This window comes from Onychostruthus taczanowskii, unplaced genomic scaffold, assembly GCF_017590055.1.
Source record: "Onychostruthus taczanowskii isolate IOZ18803 unplaced genomic scaffold, ASM1759005v1 scaffold216, whole genome shotgun sequence".
Lineage (NCBI taxonomy): Eukaryota > Metazoa > Chordata > Aves > Passeriformes > Passeridae > Onychostruthus > Onychostruthus taczanowskii.
This window is the reverse complement of record NW_024499418.1, coordinates 66,068-82,673: the sequence shown is the minus strand read 5'-3', so window position 1 is coordinate 82,673 and position 16,606 is coordinate 66,068. Positions and strand designations below refer to the sequence as shown.

Genomic DNA, 16,606 nt, shown 5'->3' with positions numbered 1-16,606 from the left:
GGCCCGGGCGGTGCCAATGGATTGATTGATGGATGGATGGGCGGATGGATGGGTGGATTGGTAGACGGAGCGAGCGGGCGCGTCCAGAGGCTCCCGGCGCGGCCCCTCACGGGCTTCCCTCGGCCGGCCCGTGCCTCCCGACCTCAGAAGGAGCAGCAGGGGCGGGCACTCTTACCTCTGGGCTGTGCTTGCGGTCGGTAGCGAGGCAGGGGGCATTAATCCAGTGGAAAGCCGGGAAGGGCTTTCCAGGCGGGCGCCTCAGGCTGTGTCAGGCCCGGCTGGGCCTGGATCTGGCCCTCTCGTGCAAGAGTATGTCTGGTCTCGTTGCCCACACCAATGTGTCACAGTTTATTGGGAAAAAAAAAATGTTCTATGTTGTAAAGAAGCCTGTCATTTAGCAACATCGGTGGGAGCAGAGGAGCCTTAGTGCTTTGTGAAGCCAAGCCCTGGATTTTCCATGGAAATGAAACACAAAGCATTGTAGGGAAGGGTGCAGGAGATGGGAGGCTGGCTTCAGCTGGGTTGCTGTTAATTGTTAGTGGTGAATTAGGTTTTAGTAAGTACTTAACAGGCAGGTATGTTTCAGGCAAAGAAAATATTTCAAACTCCATGATTTTCTACAGAAAGATAAGCTCTTGTCAGGCAGATTTTTTTTTCTTTTTGTCTATCCACTGTGCAGGCTGTAAGATTTCTTTCCCTTCAGTTAGCTATTTATTCAGTATAAATAAATGTTGCATTGCAGCTTCCAACAGGCACAGCTGGAGACTGTAGGAAGACACATGCCAAAGTGAGTCTCAACCCCCTGAGACACCTGCAAGAGGCAGAACACTGCATGGCAAAGCAGCACTTGCCACAGGCACACCACTGGGTTCCTCTGGCAAGACTCTTCAGCAGCTTGCGGGGAAGAGTTTTATCCCAGTCAGACAGCTGTGCCTCAAAGGTGCGGAACAGTGACTGTTTCTCTCTGCATCATTGTAATACGTGGGCATGCTCACACTGATCCAGCTTTAGGCTCAGTCCGTGGTCGCTGTGTCTTTGTGGGTGCCAGTGTGTGTGTAATTTCACTGCCTGCACCTCTCCTGGATCTCTAAAGCTGCCAGCTCAGCCTAAGCGAGTTGTCCAGTTTGTAGTGGCTGGGTCATGAGTTTATCATGTGCCTTATCTGTACTTTTCTTACAGGCTTTTTGCAGCATTTTTATGGCTTTGCATTTCCTTTTATAGTATTTTGGAAACAAACCAAGGGATCCCATGATGAAGCTGATGTCACAGCATTTTGTTCTGAAATCAGAACAGTGAGTTTAGGGACAGGAGGAATTAGAGGGAAAGGAATAATTCATTCAGTGTTATGAGGTGCACATTGTCTTCAAGACAGTGGAAAGATAAGCTCAGGAATAAAAACAAGCACCAGTACTGTTTCTTGGTCTCAACTAAAGGAAGAAACTATTTAGGCAAAATTGTTTATAAAGATGAAATTTACTCAAAATAATACTGAAAAGACTAAAATTACCATGCTCGAGGCAGAGGAGCAAACCTCAGGAGTATCTACTCAACTCTGTAACTAATTTATTTAGTTCCATTGGTTACCTTCAGTTTTCCAGTTTGTAAAGTAAAGGGGGTAATGATTGTTTAGGACAGGAATTGTCTCCTGAATATGCTGAATACCACTATATGTGGTTTGTGCCTGCTGAGTCCCTTAGCCCTCATGTAGGTTGAGGTAAGAGTTCGGTTTGCCATGTTCTGAGCAAGATACAAGTTAACCTGAAGTCAGCAGGATCTCCAAAGCCAAGACTAAGCACTGCTTCCTTTGCCTGGTCTCAGGGAACTGTGTTCACATACCAGTTCTTGAAATTGCTTTTTCATAGTGTCTTGTGCCCCTTGTGTGACTCTTGGGAGCCAAGGTAGTTTAATACTTTAAAAAGTCTTAATACAGAAGGTTGCTTGTAATCCTAGTGCTTGGTGCCTGGCTAAAATATCCAGCTCTGCAAGGTAGATATGGATGGTCTCACCATGCACAGAAATCTTGAAATATTTTGGAGATGTGTCTGTTTAAACGCACTGGCTATATGTTTTTAGTTTTACTTGGTGTAGATGATGGAGGAATGATGTGCAGCACTGAAGTTAATCCTGTTAATCGAGACTTTTTCTAAGAGGAGCCTTTGCCATGTTTTATGCTGCTGTAATCCAGGTTACAGCAGTGTAGAACATGGCAGAGGCTTCTCCTAGCAAAAGTCTCATGGGAAACCATTAGTAAAATCTTATGCCTTAAGTTGGTAGGCATCCAACAAGACTCGCAGCATGGTATTTCTGGACATGCTCCAAGAAGAGAACGATCCAAACAAGACCATTTGCTGATGAAAAAAGATCCGAGTTAAGTAGCCAATGTCTGTGTGACTGGGTGTTATGTGTATGTATTCCATAATAGATACCCAAATATTTATATTCTGTATTGAAGTTTACTCTTTTATTAATTATTTCCCTTTTTCATATGTATAAGGGTAGCTAGTGAAACAACACTATTTTCACAATATATTTTCACAGAGACATGGAAATTACTGAAGGTAAACATGAAGGAGAAGCAAAGCAACAAAGGCATGTTAAAACATGAATCTAGTTAGAGCAGAGAACAATCAGTTCTGTTTTCTTCTTATGTTTAGTATCAGGTTTTGCGTAAGGCTAAGACATCTATCCAGAAGCTGGAGCAAACCTTGTGTTCTTTGCTGAAGATGAAAGGTAACTCTACGCAAGTATTTGCTTGGACAAAGAGCCTGGACTTGGTTTTTATGTATTTGTTAGAGACAGAAGTACAGAGCTGAGCCCATTAAAGCATTGCAGTCAGCTGTGGCTTTAGTTGTAGCAATAAGTAAGGCACAGTGAGAAGTCTGTCAATCCATTGAGCACTGTATCTATCTCAGAAATTCCCCTCTGACTCAGCCTTTCCTACCCTCTCCCCAGCCTGGGTGAAGAGAGGAAACAAGCAATTCCTACTCTCCCGTGGCAGAGTACCCTTGGCAGCTTCCCCCCAGCAGGTGTGGGGCTGCTGTGGGTGCCCAGGCTGCATCCTTAGGCTCCTGCAGGAGCTGTGTGCTCCTCCTGGTCACAGCAGTGTGACCAGGACAGTCACAGCTGTCACCAGCACCCAGCCCTGCCAGAGCTGGTGTGAGGTAAAAGGATTTCCTAGGGTAGGAAATGGAAGCCTCTGGTTAAGAGTGTACTCTGATATAAATGGTTAAGAGAGGTGCTGCAGTTTTGTTTTCTTTCAGCTTGGCAGGCCATTCTCAAGCCCTGCTCTCTTGCAGCCTGTGACACCTCGGTCACACTGGCCAGCAGGTGCTGTCTGCACTTGTGGCAGCTCCTGCTGCAGGACCTCACGCCCCAGCAGCGTGCCTTCTGTTTAGTGCTGCTGGCCACTGCCTCTGCTAGCAGCAAGCAGGACCAGGGGCTGATAGCACAGAGGCTTTGGACATATTTTTTTGTTCTTTCAAGTGTCCAAATTCCTGTCAGCTAGAAAATACCCTGCTATTCATGTGACTTGCACCTCCAATAATTTGAATCAATTATAAGTCTCAGTGCTTAAAATTAACAACCTCATCTGAACCCACATCCTTGGATAACCCATAAAAGTGAGTCATAGGTAGAAAGAATAGTTTGACAGAGCAAAATTGAAAGGATAACAAGCGGGGAGGCTGGTTGAGGGGAGTTTGAGGCAAGCTTCCCCTTGTATGTACTTGCATATGTGTAAAATCCATACTGCTTGTGAATCACAGGCTGGATTGTCAGGGTTTTTCACATGCAATTTGTTCATTATAAGGTATTTTTTTATTAAAAAAATACTGTATTGACTAGTGCGTGCCCAGAGTTTGATTTGCAGGTTGTTTTCAATATCAGTTCTGTAAAATCAATGTTAGGAAGAAGGCATTGATTCTAGGTTCCTCAGTGTTCATAAACTCCCAGTAGTGCTAGTTATGTTCTAGGAGAGACAGATGTTTCTTCTTTCACATAATTTTGGCCTAATGAAAAGCTCTGTCTTGTGAAGAACTAGTTGTTGGCAGTATTCTGCTAGGTTGGGGCTGAGGGGGAGAGAGAAGCCAAAAGTGCCATTGATGTGACAGTGACCTTTCTGCTGACAACAGCGAGCTGCAGTCTGGAGGATGGGAGCCCATCCAGCTTGGAGGAAGTCAGGGAGGAATATGTCAGGAGGCAATTCGGCAGTCAGAGGTAAGGGCTTTTACCAGTCAAGAAAAGATGATAATATTTTGCAGTTGCTTCCATCCCAGCATCTCTGGAACTCTTTGTCATTGCTACTGTATTTCCAAGCAGAGGTTTTTCCTCATGAGGAAAGGACAAAGAGGTTTCACCTGGATCGCTGTAATCCCATGGAGTGTACAAACATTCTAAGCATGTTGTTGGTCTCATTTCCAGGCAGTGCTTGTATTTTTTTTTTTTCCCCTTCTATGTAGCTGATCTCTGGCAAGGATGTCTCATTGTTTAAAGCAAAAGAAGGAGAAAAAAGCTGGCTTGGGAAGAATGCCCCTAGGTCTGGAGTCACCATGATGAGGGCATTATTAATCCAGTTGAGAAGTTATTAATGTGGCTTTTTTTCCCGTGTTCTTTCCAGCACTACATCAGCCTCAGAAGATATGAGTGAAAGTGACTCTGCCATCTGGTATTTGCTTCAAGAATGTGAAAAACAAACACTGGAAGAATATGAGAAGCCAGAATTGATCCAGTTTTCAGACACTTTATCCCCAGATCTAGTGGAATTTGAGCGGTAGGTGCACCACACATTGCCTTCAGGTTTTTTAATTCTTTGCATTATCACTGTGCATGCAGGCACTGCCGTGCATGCAGCCCTGCTGGAGCCTGTGTCTGCCTCACAGAAGCCTTGTGCCAGCAACTTTGGCCCTGCTGGTGATGAAGCTGATCACTTCCTAAGTCCCTGCAGCTTGCACATGAATGGACTCTTAGAGTTGTAGCAGCCCCCAGCTTTTCAGGCCTTGGTAAATCCCTGAGGATTTTTCACCTCTTAAGAAAAAGAAGAAAATTTATTTCAAGTGTGTCAGTCCCTGTGTTGCCACACTTTACCACTGTATCCCTGCCATGGGGCTAGATTTTAGGAGGGCAAGAATTTCTTCACCAGATGAATTTGCCAAGAGTCTAGCTGCATGTGTTCCAGGGAGGTGCAGGAACCAGAGGTAAGCATGCTCTTTTCTTCACAGTGATGCTCATCCTTGCTCTAATGGCATTGTTATGAGGAGCTTGAACACTGTTGTCCCTTCCAGAAGCAGACCCTTAGCTCCTGGCAGCTTGGAGTACTTTTTTAGTGGGATCAGAGTAGGGTAAGGCTGGATTCAACCAAATAACATCTTGTAGTCCTCAACCTCTGGCTTGCAGAATAGTGGTTGTCTGGAAGATACCAGAAGGATTCTGCAACAATGCAAAATTGCCTGCAACACTGGGGAAGGGGAGGAACCTAAACACTCGTGTGTTACACTTAGAGCTAGTGGATGTGAGTCCCTTTAAGTTCCTAAATGCCTGATGCACGACCTAAAGTCAAAGATTACTATTCTCATGTCAGTTGTCCATGTATTTTATGTGGAAGTCATAATGGTAAAATTACTGGTTTTTTTTCCAAAGTTAGTGATACCTTAAAACTGAGTATTATACTCCATGTTCTTCCCCTTCCTGTCAGACACCACTAGGAGGTACTTAGAGGTTTTATCCTGCATTTCCAACAGATTAAACGATTATTTTATTGCCAAGATATGGGAAATAGATGTATGTGTAATCTATCCTATACCATCAAGCAGTGAATTCCACCCTAACCATTCCACAGTCAACAATATGCAGTGCAGGAGAATCCAGAGCTGCAGCTGGCATCCTCTTCCATGGCATCACCACCAAAACCAAAAACTTCTGCAGTTCCTTCTTCTCTTTTGCTTTGAACTGCTGTGTATTTCTAAAAACCCCTTTCATCACTGGGTTATTTCCTCAAAAGGACACTGCAGCTGGACCAGCAGATGGCACCAGCTTCCCTCTCCTGGTCCTGCTTTTGCTCCTGTTAGATTTGGAGGTGGCTGTGGTTAAGATATCTTTTAGAAGACCTTGGAATGTGCTGAATCAAGATTTTCAGGATTAGAAAAATCTGCTTCATCAAAGACTGCACGACAGAGCCATAAACACCTGACTTTCTTGTTCTTTACTGACGAGGTAGACCAGGGCCTGTACTGTGTAGGCTCTGGCACTTATCCTGTAGTCCTAGGGCAGATTGTATTTGGTTTGTAGCTAATTCTGGTAAAAAATGACCTTTTATAACAGGCATAAAACGACAAGGACTCTTCAGCAAAGAAAGCAACAGCCTTTTGGTGATCATTTAATCATATTATTTGGGAAGCATCAGAAATGCTTTGAGCTTCAACTGACTGGGTTTTTTCCCACGTTCAGCAGCAGGAGAGTCATTGGTAGGACTTCACAGTGCTCTGTCCAGTGCAAAATGTGGTTGTCTCCTTCCAGCTGGGAAGGAAGTAGTTGACTCATGCTTCAAACTTAATTTCTTTAGCAGAGCAGTCTAATGGTGGTTCATGTTCTTCTGCTTGAGAAATTCCAGGTCCTTTGTTTGGAGCCAGACATCCAGAAACCTTAGTGAGTGCAATACCTTACATGAGAACGCTTATTCCCCTTCCTGTATTTTGTCTCCAGCAGTGGTGGAAAATACTCCAGAGTGTGGAAACTTGGGTTTAAACAGGTTTATGTTTGCCTACAAAAATTTTTATATTGGTTTGCTGGAACACATATTTACAAATAAAAAAGAATTATTTCTTTTGAGTTACTTTCTCATACAATACTGTTCAGTTAATCAGGAAATGTTCTCATTTGGGACATCTTCCAAGGAATCATTTTGAGCCCAAACATAGTAACAATGACTGCTGTTTATAGAGATCTTTGTTTATACTACTTTGATCTTTTTATTTTTGTCTGAGACCCTCTAAGCATTTAATTAATGTAAAATAACCTTCAGTGTTCTTTCTGAAGTAGACATTATTGTCCTTGGTTCGCTGTGCCAGACAGTGCTAACAGAAGGAGCAGGCTTGTTCTGAGATTTAGTCACTGGGTTGAAATTCTGACCCCTGTGTTCCACCACCAGTTTCACTACAGACTGCATAGTGTTAGGGATGTGCTTCCTTAGATGTAAAATGGAGGAAATTGAGCTCCCATGCATAAGTTGGAGCATCCAGACCTGGGGTAGTGTCTTTCTGTCTCTGTGTACAGTACCTAATGCATCAGGATATAACCTCAGCTAGAGCTTTAAAGTGCAGTGCAATGCCAGTAAATGTATAAAAAGTGATTTGCTGTGCAAAAGGTTCAGGATACAAAGGCAAGTAACTGAAAATGTATTAAATTCCAGAATGAGCTTTGCCTGTGTAACCTGTACAGCCTGCAGTGTCTCTTGCTTCTGTTGTGAGGCAGTCCTACTGGGGCTGAAGCTGGAGCCTGCTTTTTGCAGGTGAAATTGTCAGTGTTGGGCACCGTTCAGTAATTGTATGAAGTCTGGGAGGCGGAGTCAGTGAAGTAGTTATGGATCAGAGCTACTCCCTGGTGTCCTGCTGATTTTCAGTAGATGGCTGCCTTATAGCCTGCTCTTAAGAGATACTCCCTTTCCTTTCCTTCTAGATACCTGTATTTTTATAAGCACACAGTGGACCTGCTGGTAGAGCATGGAATTGTTTGCACTGGAGAGGTGCCTCTTCCTGAGGTCTCCACAGCTATTTCCCATCTCTGGCAAGAGCTTTCTGAAGAGAGCAGGGACAGCATCTTGCAGTACTGTAGCCAGAGAGATTTCCTCATGGATCCCAAGGCTGCTTGCCCAGAGCCTGCTTGCACTGAAGGTAGTGTGAGGGACAGCGGAGGTAACAGTGAGGGAGCCAGTGGTTCCTCAGTCTCCACACCAGAGGAAGTAAGTGCTCAGCAACATTCATAGTCTGCCCCTGAAACTCCAAGCCTTCAGATGCTAATTGGCCCTGCAGCTTTTAATTGCAAACATACAGTAAATACTAAATTAGTACATTTAGTTACTACTAAATGTAGTTGTAACTACATTTTCTCAAGATCATTTGAGTGGGTATGTGGAGACAATAAGCAGAGTTTGAGTAAATGTCTGCACCAGATTTTCTCTTGGTAAGATGCCTAGTGAGCTGCAGAAGTGCAGAGGTAGTAATCCTGCTAGTCTCCACTGACTTGTGGAGTTTCTGTGCTAAGTAACAGTTAAATTTGCTCCTACCTTGCTCCAGGGACAGGGAGCAAGAACAAGAATTATACAGTTACTGTTCTCTGCAGACTCTCCAAAGAGCACAGATGATCTAAATCCAGAAGGGATACCTAGTTTGCCAAAGTGTTTTGGGTTGGGTGGGTTTTTTTATCAAAGCACTTGGTAGAAAAGAGAAAGTATTTTTAGACCAGTCCCAGTGGTACAGGGCCAATGACTGCCTGGACCATGCACTTCTGCAGAGCCAAGAAGTCAGTGGCTGAGTAGACCAGAGCATTTATTAATAAGAGACAGAGTAAATAACAGCCAGTTCTGTCAATGCTTCCTGGAGCACTGATTGCTGAAGTAACTAGCTGCTCGAAGAGGTCTGTGTAATTTCATTAGCTGCAAGGAAGGGACAGATGTTTACCTTTAGCATGTGAGTAAATGGCATTGGCATGTTCTTTCTGAGTCACAGGACACAACTGATGTTACTCATTGCCTTAGGAAATGTCATGGGAATGTTCCCTGTATGGTATTTCTGGCACAGAGAGTGTGTGAACTGCGTTATGGCAGAGTGAACTAAGGAGTTCAGTGGTCTGGCACAAGGAGCATCCAAACTCCTTTGTCCAGCTGGAGTCAGTTTTGGAGAGACTGGCTGGTACAGCTGAGATCTTCAGCCATAAGCAGCAGTCCACAGTCAAGTTGCTAAAGCACTGATACAATCCATGTTTTTTACTGATGTTTTGGGAGGTGTAATGTGAAGTCTAATTCCTAGAGGTTGAAGCACAGGCTTAAGGGAGTGGACTGACCTTGTGTTCCTAGCCATGAAATACAGTTATTCCACATTATTCCTGCCTCCACAAAATCTCTTGGTTTACTCTAGCTGTAACCATACCTGTTAAATGTAAAGAAAGAATATTGTACTTTTAAAGACTTCATTATTAAAAATTTTGCCCCAGGTAAAACTTTTTAGGTGCCTAGATATGCTGACATCTGAAGTGATTTCTCTGCTAGGTGATGTTTGAAGATGCATTTGATGTTGCTGCTGGGTTCCTTGACAGAAGCAAGGCTCAGGGATTGTCCAGCCAGAGGTAAACTACAAACACCCCCTTTTGGTAGACACAGTACATTCACAGCCCACTGTCAGCAGTCCATGGCAAGTGCTCTGTGGAGTAAGACAACAGCTCTCTTTTTTAATAAATGGTCAGAACAGCAGCCTCTAGCAACTGTGCTCACAATAATACTTCCTTTTGAGGGGAAAAAGTAAAACAATTAATGGTCATTTACAGCAGAATCAGTAAGAATCACTTACTAAGAGCCCCATCACTTCAGGATAACTGGGGTCCTTCTGATTTTCTTTGCCCCTCTGCACAGCTTTCTGTCTTTCCAATTTACAATACTTGTAATGCTTTCTTTTTCTCTCTCACTTACCAGCCTGTGAGGACCAAGAGGCATTCCCTAATAAATCAGCTAATCATAAGCCATACTCTCATTTAATGAAACAAAAATGAAAAATTTTCAACATTTTCTCCCTTGTCTTACTCTAATTCAGCCACATGGAGGTGATCAGGTTAAAGTGTGGTTGACCTGAACAGTAACACCAAAGAAACACAGGATCTTTTAAATAATGCTCTTCAGTTCAGATGAGTGACCTAGAAGAGAACATGTCAGATACAAAGCTGGCACTGCCTTTGATTTTTCCCAGTAGACCAAAGAAAGAAAAACGTTGTTTTCCTCAAGAGGAAAATCACATTATTCATCTTTTATGTATTCTTTCTACTTAGTCTTTGTTAAGATTGTTTCTCTTTGCAAATAGTGTTTTTAATCTTTGGGGGTTTTAATCCCATTTTCTACTTATTTTTCAACATTTAGAGTGATCTTTAATGTGAATCTCTTCCTTTCACCACCATTCCACGCTGCACTTCCAGAAGGGAATAAATTAAAATAAGGTTGTTTTGGCTGATGATCAAAATATACTTGAAGGGATGAAAAGCTTAACAAATTTTTATTTATTAAATAACATTTATTAGGTCACAATTTCCATTTGTTTTTAAAGTAAGATTAAGTATTCCTTAATACTGCAAAGTATTACTATAATCTTTAAAATCTGTTTTAGGTCCCAAATCAGTTTGGTATTTCAATAGTCAACATTTATTGTTTTCTCTTTCTTGCCTGTTGTTCTGCACCTTGTAATTCTGGACAGAGGTGTGACAGCAGAACTTTGTAAAACCTCAGGAAGAACACAGAGGTGAGGTCTAGAATAAAAAGCTTAGCTTTGTGCCACAGTTACCTGAGAACACACCTGCCACTTATAGCTAACATGTCATTTCATGATCACAGGTTACTGCATTCACTCAAAAACTTCACAGAAGTCAAAGCTGTCCCTCTGAGCAACCCTACCAAATACACTCCCAAATAACCATTGTTGCTGTCTGTTTTAAATGGATATTTGCTTTTCCCCAAAACAGTGTTACTGTGCTGTAATGTATCAGCAGATCTCCTTGTTGTGACACCCGTTTCTTGTATTTCTGTTCTTACCTATCTGCCTTGCACTTGGCAAACAGCATCTTATCAATGCCTCCATCAAAATTCCTCCCTGTCTTGCTTGGCTATTGTCTTTAATATCAGAACCATCTTGTCTTTAATATCAGAACCATCAAACAATTTAATTTTTTTAAGATTTATAAATAAAATATGGAGGAGAGAAAGTAAGGAGAACAGAACAGAAAATTAAATACAGTATCTGATTCCATTTTCAGTTCAGCATTTGCAAGCTGCACGTCTGAAAATCCAGAGGATCACCAGAGACTCTACCTGCAGGTCACTGACTTCCTAAAACACCTCTTCTTTACTAATGCACAGTTTTGCCAGGTGAGCCTTGCCAAAGGATTCCTTATAGAAGGAGCAGTGTATTTATTTCAGGAGCAGTGTATTTATTTCAGGAGCAATGTCAGAAAGGGATTTTTGTATTCAATGCTTCTGATCATATTGTCTAGAATGATTGCAAAAAGAAGTTGGGGTTCATCATTTTAGATGTGTCATTCCAAAAGGCCAGTAGGATTGCCTTTGTAAGAGGTTAAGGGTGAGTGAACACTGCTTTGAGTATTATTCAGAGCGGCAAATGGCATGAGGAATTGTATTTTTTTTTTAATTATTATTGTTTGCATGAAAGTTCCTTGTGGAAAAGCTTGAATCTCCTCTGAGCAGGTAAAGCTCACTTTCTAGCTCTCCATCAACCCCCAGCTGCTTCATTCTGAGCTCAGTAGAACCATCTTCTGCCTGTCTGGGTGCCAGGTTCCCTGCCCTGAGCCCTCCACTGGCAGGCCCTAGAAGCAAGATATTCATGTTCTCGAAAGAGCTCATGAAAAGCTCCTGGGCTTCCCCTTAACTTCAGCCTACTGTTGTAGGTTTGCTGAGCCAAAGTCTTTGTGTTTGCATTGCTCTTCCTCCCCTCCCTGTCTCCCTGCCATGGAAGTGGCTCAGAGCTTGCACATGGGTGAAGAACTGAAAGGGAGATACCCCTCAGGCAGAGCATGCTTCTTTTTGTTCAGAGTCAGTGGTACCTCCACAGCAGCCATTGGTTTGCTGGTTTCTATTGCCTAGTTCACACCTGGCCTTTGGGACTTGAGCAGATGCTCCATTGAAGGACAAATACAAGGTTTGTGATGAGGGGTAGTTGAGACAGAAAACAAAGCAGAAACTGGTTTTGCACCAATATCTGAATCTGTCAGAGAGAGACTGCTGTGTGCCATTTGATTCCCCCATCCTGGAGATAGTAGCACTAGAGAAGGTGCAGAGAATGGCAGCAAGCACAGGAAAAGGCATTGAATACTGTTAAGAGTAGGGCTTCTCTACAAAAAAAAAGACTGAGGGTTACTGCAAGACCATTTTATTCGTACATGGTGTGGATTCAGTACACAGAATGATTATTCATTGTGTCTAACACAAGAAGAACTAGAAAGCACTAAATAAAATGAACAAACAACATATTAAAAATATTTGCACGTACAAATTACCACATTTAGACTCCAGGGTCATCAGTCCATGGGCAATTACTAAATGAAGGAACAAATTCAATTTCCAGTGCAGGAGGGCCTCACAGCACAGTTTGCTATAACTTATGAGCATTTATTGTAAAACAGAGCACACTGTGTGCCCAGTTCTTGCACTTTTTTCTAAACTTCCCCTGCTGGCTGTTGTCAGAGACCAGGCACTGATCTCCACAGCCCTTTGGTCTGTGAATAGCTATGTTCTGTGTAAGAGCAGAGCTCTTCTTGTGTTTAAGTAAATGACTATGAACTCAGCAGGCCTAGAAAGGAAAGAAAAACTTTAGGCAAGATATGGCATTTTCTGGTTTAAAATTTCTTTTGTGAGTGTCATGCCTGGCATGGTCTCATCTTGTCCTTCTTCTTGAGGCTGCCTCATTATGTGTGAGCCCAGGTCCATCTCACAGCTCCCAGATGAGGTGGTATGGGAAGAGGTAATGCCTCTTTCAAGGTTTAAAGAGGCAGATTTAAAATAAGACTGGGAGTGATGGGAAGACAAGCAGCAAAAGAGCCCAAAGTACTGCAGATTGGCAGTTGACTGTACTGTGAAGATCCAAAAGGAAGTAAAAAGTTGCAAAGGGTTATTTTACAGGAACTCTTAGTTATCTGTGATAAGACAATAAAAAGGGACTTTGAGCAGAAATCACCCAGGCTAGATAATATGAAGGTCACAATCTGTTTTGATTTAGAGTGCAGAACAGCACATCTAGACAGTGCTGCCAAGAGGCAAAAGAGTAGAAAAAAGAAAATATGACTGACAAGATATTTTTTGTTTTGAGAGCAGAAATTCGGATCCATCTCAAAGCAAACAGATTGAGACAGTTATGAAAGTGGTTGCAGAGCAGGGATAGAAGATGTTCCAGCTAGCTTGAAACACACCAACTCAGGCAGCAGCAGAGAGATCAGTATAGGCTACTCACCTTACCCCAGAAATTGGGCTGCTCAGAGCATCAGAGACTCCTGGACTTGGCAGGGAAAGGAACCCGTCCTGCTTACCTTATGGGTATGACTGAACCTCTGCAGACCATTCCCCTTCCCTGGATGTGGTACCTGTGCTGCTGCCATGCTAGCACAGGAGTTTGGGCAGTGCTGGCATAAGTTATCTCAAGGATAAAGCAGTATCCCAGTACACTGTGCACACACCTTGTAGGAGATACAGAGGTGGGAAGCAAGTACAGTAAGTACCAAGGTAAGGCATGTGATGTGACCCCATTGAAATACAAAAGGCAGCCCATGGGTCTCCTTTCCTTTCATCTTTCATCTGCAGAGCTGATGAGGTGATGGATTTTATTGCTGGTCATTCATGCCACTGCCATGTTCTGTCATTTCTGGTTAACTGTCCAGGTACAAACTTCACCTACTGCTGTTGGATTCTGGATGGTCACTGTTTCAGAGTCACAGCTCCTCTTGAGCTGCTGCCCTGGCTCTCAAGGCTGCCAAGGGATTGCACCCCACTGGAATGGAAAGCTTCAGAAAGACTCACAAGAGGAGGGGGGAAATATTTTTGGACAAGGAAAGGGAGAGCTGTTAAAAGGGCAGGAACCCCAAAATGAGAACAGGAGCATGCTTCTACAGTATATGATAGAGAAATATTTCTGAGCATGAGATTAGTTAAGCAGTCTTGTAATTTTTCAAGAGCTGTTGTCTTAAGGTCACATCATCAGAGAAGCTTTGCAGCAAAGGCAGTAAAGAGGTAATTTAGACTGAGATCAAAAGATTTTACCTAAATTATACTCAGTGGGTTTTTTTTCTAAATAGTACAGAGCATCTTTGTGTCTTCAAAGGCACGCTTTCTTTTAAAATTATGGATTTTAGATGAATCACTTAACAAGCAAGTGGTATTTAGTGCTTCTTAAGCTATACATTTTCAAACAGCACCTATTTTTAAAAGCAGTATTTCACTGAAGAGCTCAATGCAGAAGGTGAACTAGATGGACTGCAGGCATGAATACTTTTATCTTCCAGACTTTGATTTCTCAATAGCCACTTGTTCTCTGTAAACTGGTAAAAGACAAGACCCCTTCCTTCTGTTGCTAAAAGTGGAGCAAAGCCTGAAGTTGGTAGAAGTTAAGGCCTCAAGGAAGCTCTCATACCTTCAGAGCCTGTTACATGACAAACTTGTTACCACAGTCAGTAACAGCTGTCTAGATGATGTAAATAGACACAGGGTGGAGCCCTGTGATTTTAGAAGGAAATTGGCAGAAAATTTGAGCCTTTTTCATCAGGCACCTCAGGAACTGATCAAGTGCTGGTGGCTGATTCAGAGAGGAGGGAGGGCTCATGCTGCATTTCCTGGTACATCAGCTCTTGACCAACTCACTGTATATTTGAAATTCAGTGATCTCCTCTGGTTTTTAATCCTGCTTGACTTTGGGGGGGCTTTCAGGAAGAAGACCTTCACTATGATCATGAGACCGTGATGCTGCGGTGCACTGAGACCTTCGATGATGAAGATTTCTAAACAGTGTCTCCACTAAAGCTTTGCCAAGCACTGCCAGGTACAGCAGGCACAGGAGGAGGCCTCCCTCCCTCACTGAGCTACCTCTCTAAGCAGAGTGTGGAGACACTGTGTTGAAGTGGTTTGTTACCATTGACTTCTCCTTCCCTCATTAATATTTCTTGATATATCAGTTGAGTAATTTATACTTTTTAAAGGTTTTAAAGGTCTTAGCTATTTATTAATAAATGTTTTTACCCATTGCTATTTAATGTTTAGCCTTGCTTCATAAAGAAACAGAGGCATGTACAGTTAAGTGACCTTGCCTAGCATAATGTGTGGGAAGAGCAGCAGGGAGAGGCCAGATCAGTGACAGTCTGCACACTCCCACAGGATGCAGGTCTCAAACTGCAACCTGCAAAAATCACCTCCTGGCAGTGATTACTTTTCTGGTGCAATTTTTCATCTTGGGCTCACAAGGAAAGAGGGATTTCCTCACAGAGAGTGGAATGAGGCTCTTCTGTCTCTTTATGAGGAGAGCAGCAGTGAGCACCCACTCCCCAGTCAGCCAAAAAAGTGCAGACACAGTAATACACTTTGGATTATTTACTTTGTGAAGTGTGTAAAGCTGAGTGATCAGCCCTGTGCTCTTCTTCCACATCTAATTCTTGGATGAGTAGTGCTGCTCAGATAGTGTCTTGGAATTAAAAGTGCTGTGAAATTGAATAAAGTCCTTTACATCTCTGAGTTATCATTAAAGGCTCTCTGCAGACTTGAACAAGCTGTATTCTGATAGTGGTTATGTTGAGGTCATGCTACCAGCCATTACAAACAGAAAGGATGGAAGTTCTATTTTACAACCTAAACTACAGCTGGTGTGCCTAGCTACCTAACTTCAGCTATCTATCTTCAGCTGTCTAACTTTTAGACTGTGTCCAAGAGGCCTGGACTGTGGCCCAGCATTGCCTTGGTGCATAAAAGCATGTCACATTCGGGCAAAAACACGTGAGCTGAGTACTGAAGTAAAGGGAAGAATAAACACTACAGTGCCTTTCTGTCCCTGCACTTGAGGCTGTGGTAGCACCCCCAAATGAATGTTTGCCACACTGCTGTGTTTGAAAGTGGGGTTGCAGGGGTCCTGTTTGGCTTTAAGAGCTCTTCAGAGTTCTCCAGGGTGCAGCCTTGCCATTCCCTGGCCTTCCCAGTATGCTCCATTTATACATGCTGGCATTGCTTTGAGGCTAGAAGCATTGTAATGACGTTAAAGAGAAGATGAAGAAGATGAAGAACACATTACTTTGGTCCCTCCTCTTGCATGATCGTAGTTCACAAGAGTTCAGCCTGCAAGTGATTCTTTGAATACCACCTGCCACTCCAGCAACCACCCTGAGAAATACCATTACAGTGTACTTGTTATTATTTAATATACTTACAAAAAGCAAGTATTAATCTCAATGAAGGAAACACAAGCTTATGCTACAGCAACAATTTTATTACACAGCACCGGCAACCCAGGACCACATGTGATCACATTGCATGTGGCCCTGCAGGTTAAAGCTAATAGGGAATAGGAGCAATAACCTGCTCACCTGTTTTCCAGAGAAGTGCTTATCACCACACAATCACCACACTAGACCAAACAGGTACAGCAAGGGTACACAGGACACAGCAGCAGCATGGGGATGTGTAAGATTGTGAGCAGAAGTGTTTTCTCCATTATATTTGATGAGGATTCCTTCATCTTTGTAGAGTTGGGTGCCCTACAGTAAACTGGTTCTCCTGAGACTCCTCCCAGCATGCCAAAGGTAGAATACATTTCAGGAAGCTGTTTTTTTCTGTTAGGTCAAGAACCTAACTAAGGCCTCTAGAGTTCCTTTGTGG

General features: G+C 42.9%; 1 protein-coding gene across 1 annotated transcript; it reads left to right on the top strand.

Moving 5' to 3' along the window:
* The first annotated feature begins 75 nt into the window (after window positions 1-75).
* Window positions 76-15,296, top strand: STRA8 (stimulated by retinoic acid 8). The gene is made up of 9 exons (XM_041404604.1): window positions 76-193; window positions 743-940; window positions 2,655-2,730; window positions 4,131-4,215; window positions 4,616-4,768; window positions 7,669-7,951; window positions 9,257-9,333; window positions 11,002-11,113; window positions 14,675-15,296. The coding sequence occupies exons 2-9, from the start codon at window positions 833-835 to the stop codon at window positions 14,747-14,749; spliced, it is 969 nt and encodes a 322-aa protein (XP_041260538.1). The 5' UTR covers window positions 76-193; window positions 743-832; the 3' UTR covers window positions 14,750-15,296.
* Window positions 15,297-16,606: the final 1,310 nt, after the last annotated feature.

Coding starts and splice junctions, on each gene's coding strand:
- STRA8 (XM_041404604.1), top strand. CDS start 833: ATGGCAAAGCAGCACTTGCCACAGGCACACCACTGGGTTCCTCTGGCA. Junction 941..2,654: donor CAGACAGCTGTGCCTCAAAG/GTGCGGAACAGT, acceptor TCTTATGTTTAG/TATCAGGTTTTGCGTAAGGC. Junction 4,769..7,668: donor GATCTAGTGGAATTTGAGCG/GTAGGTGCACCA, acceptor CTTTCCTTCTAG/ATACCTGTATTTTTATAAGC.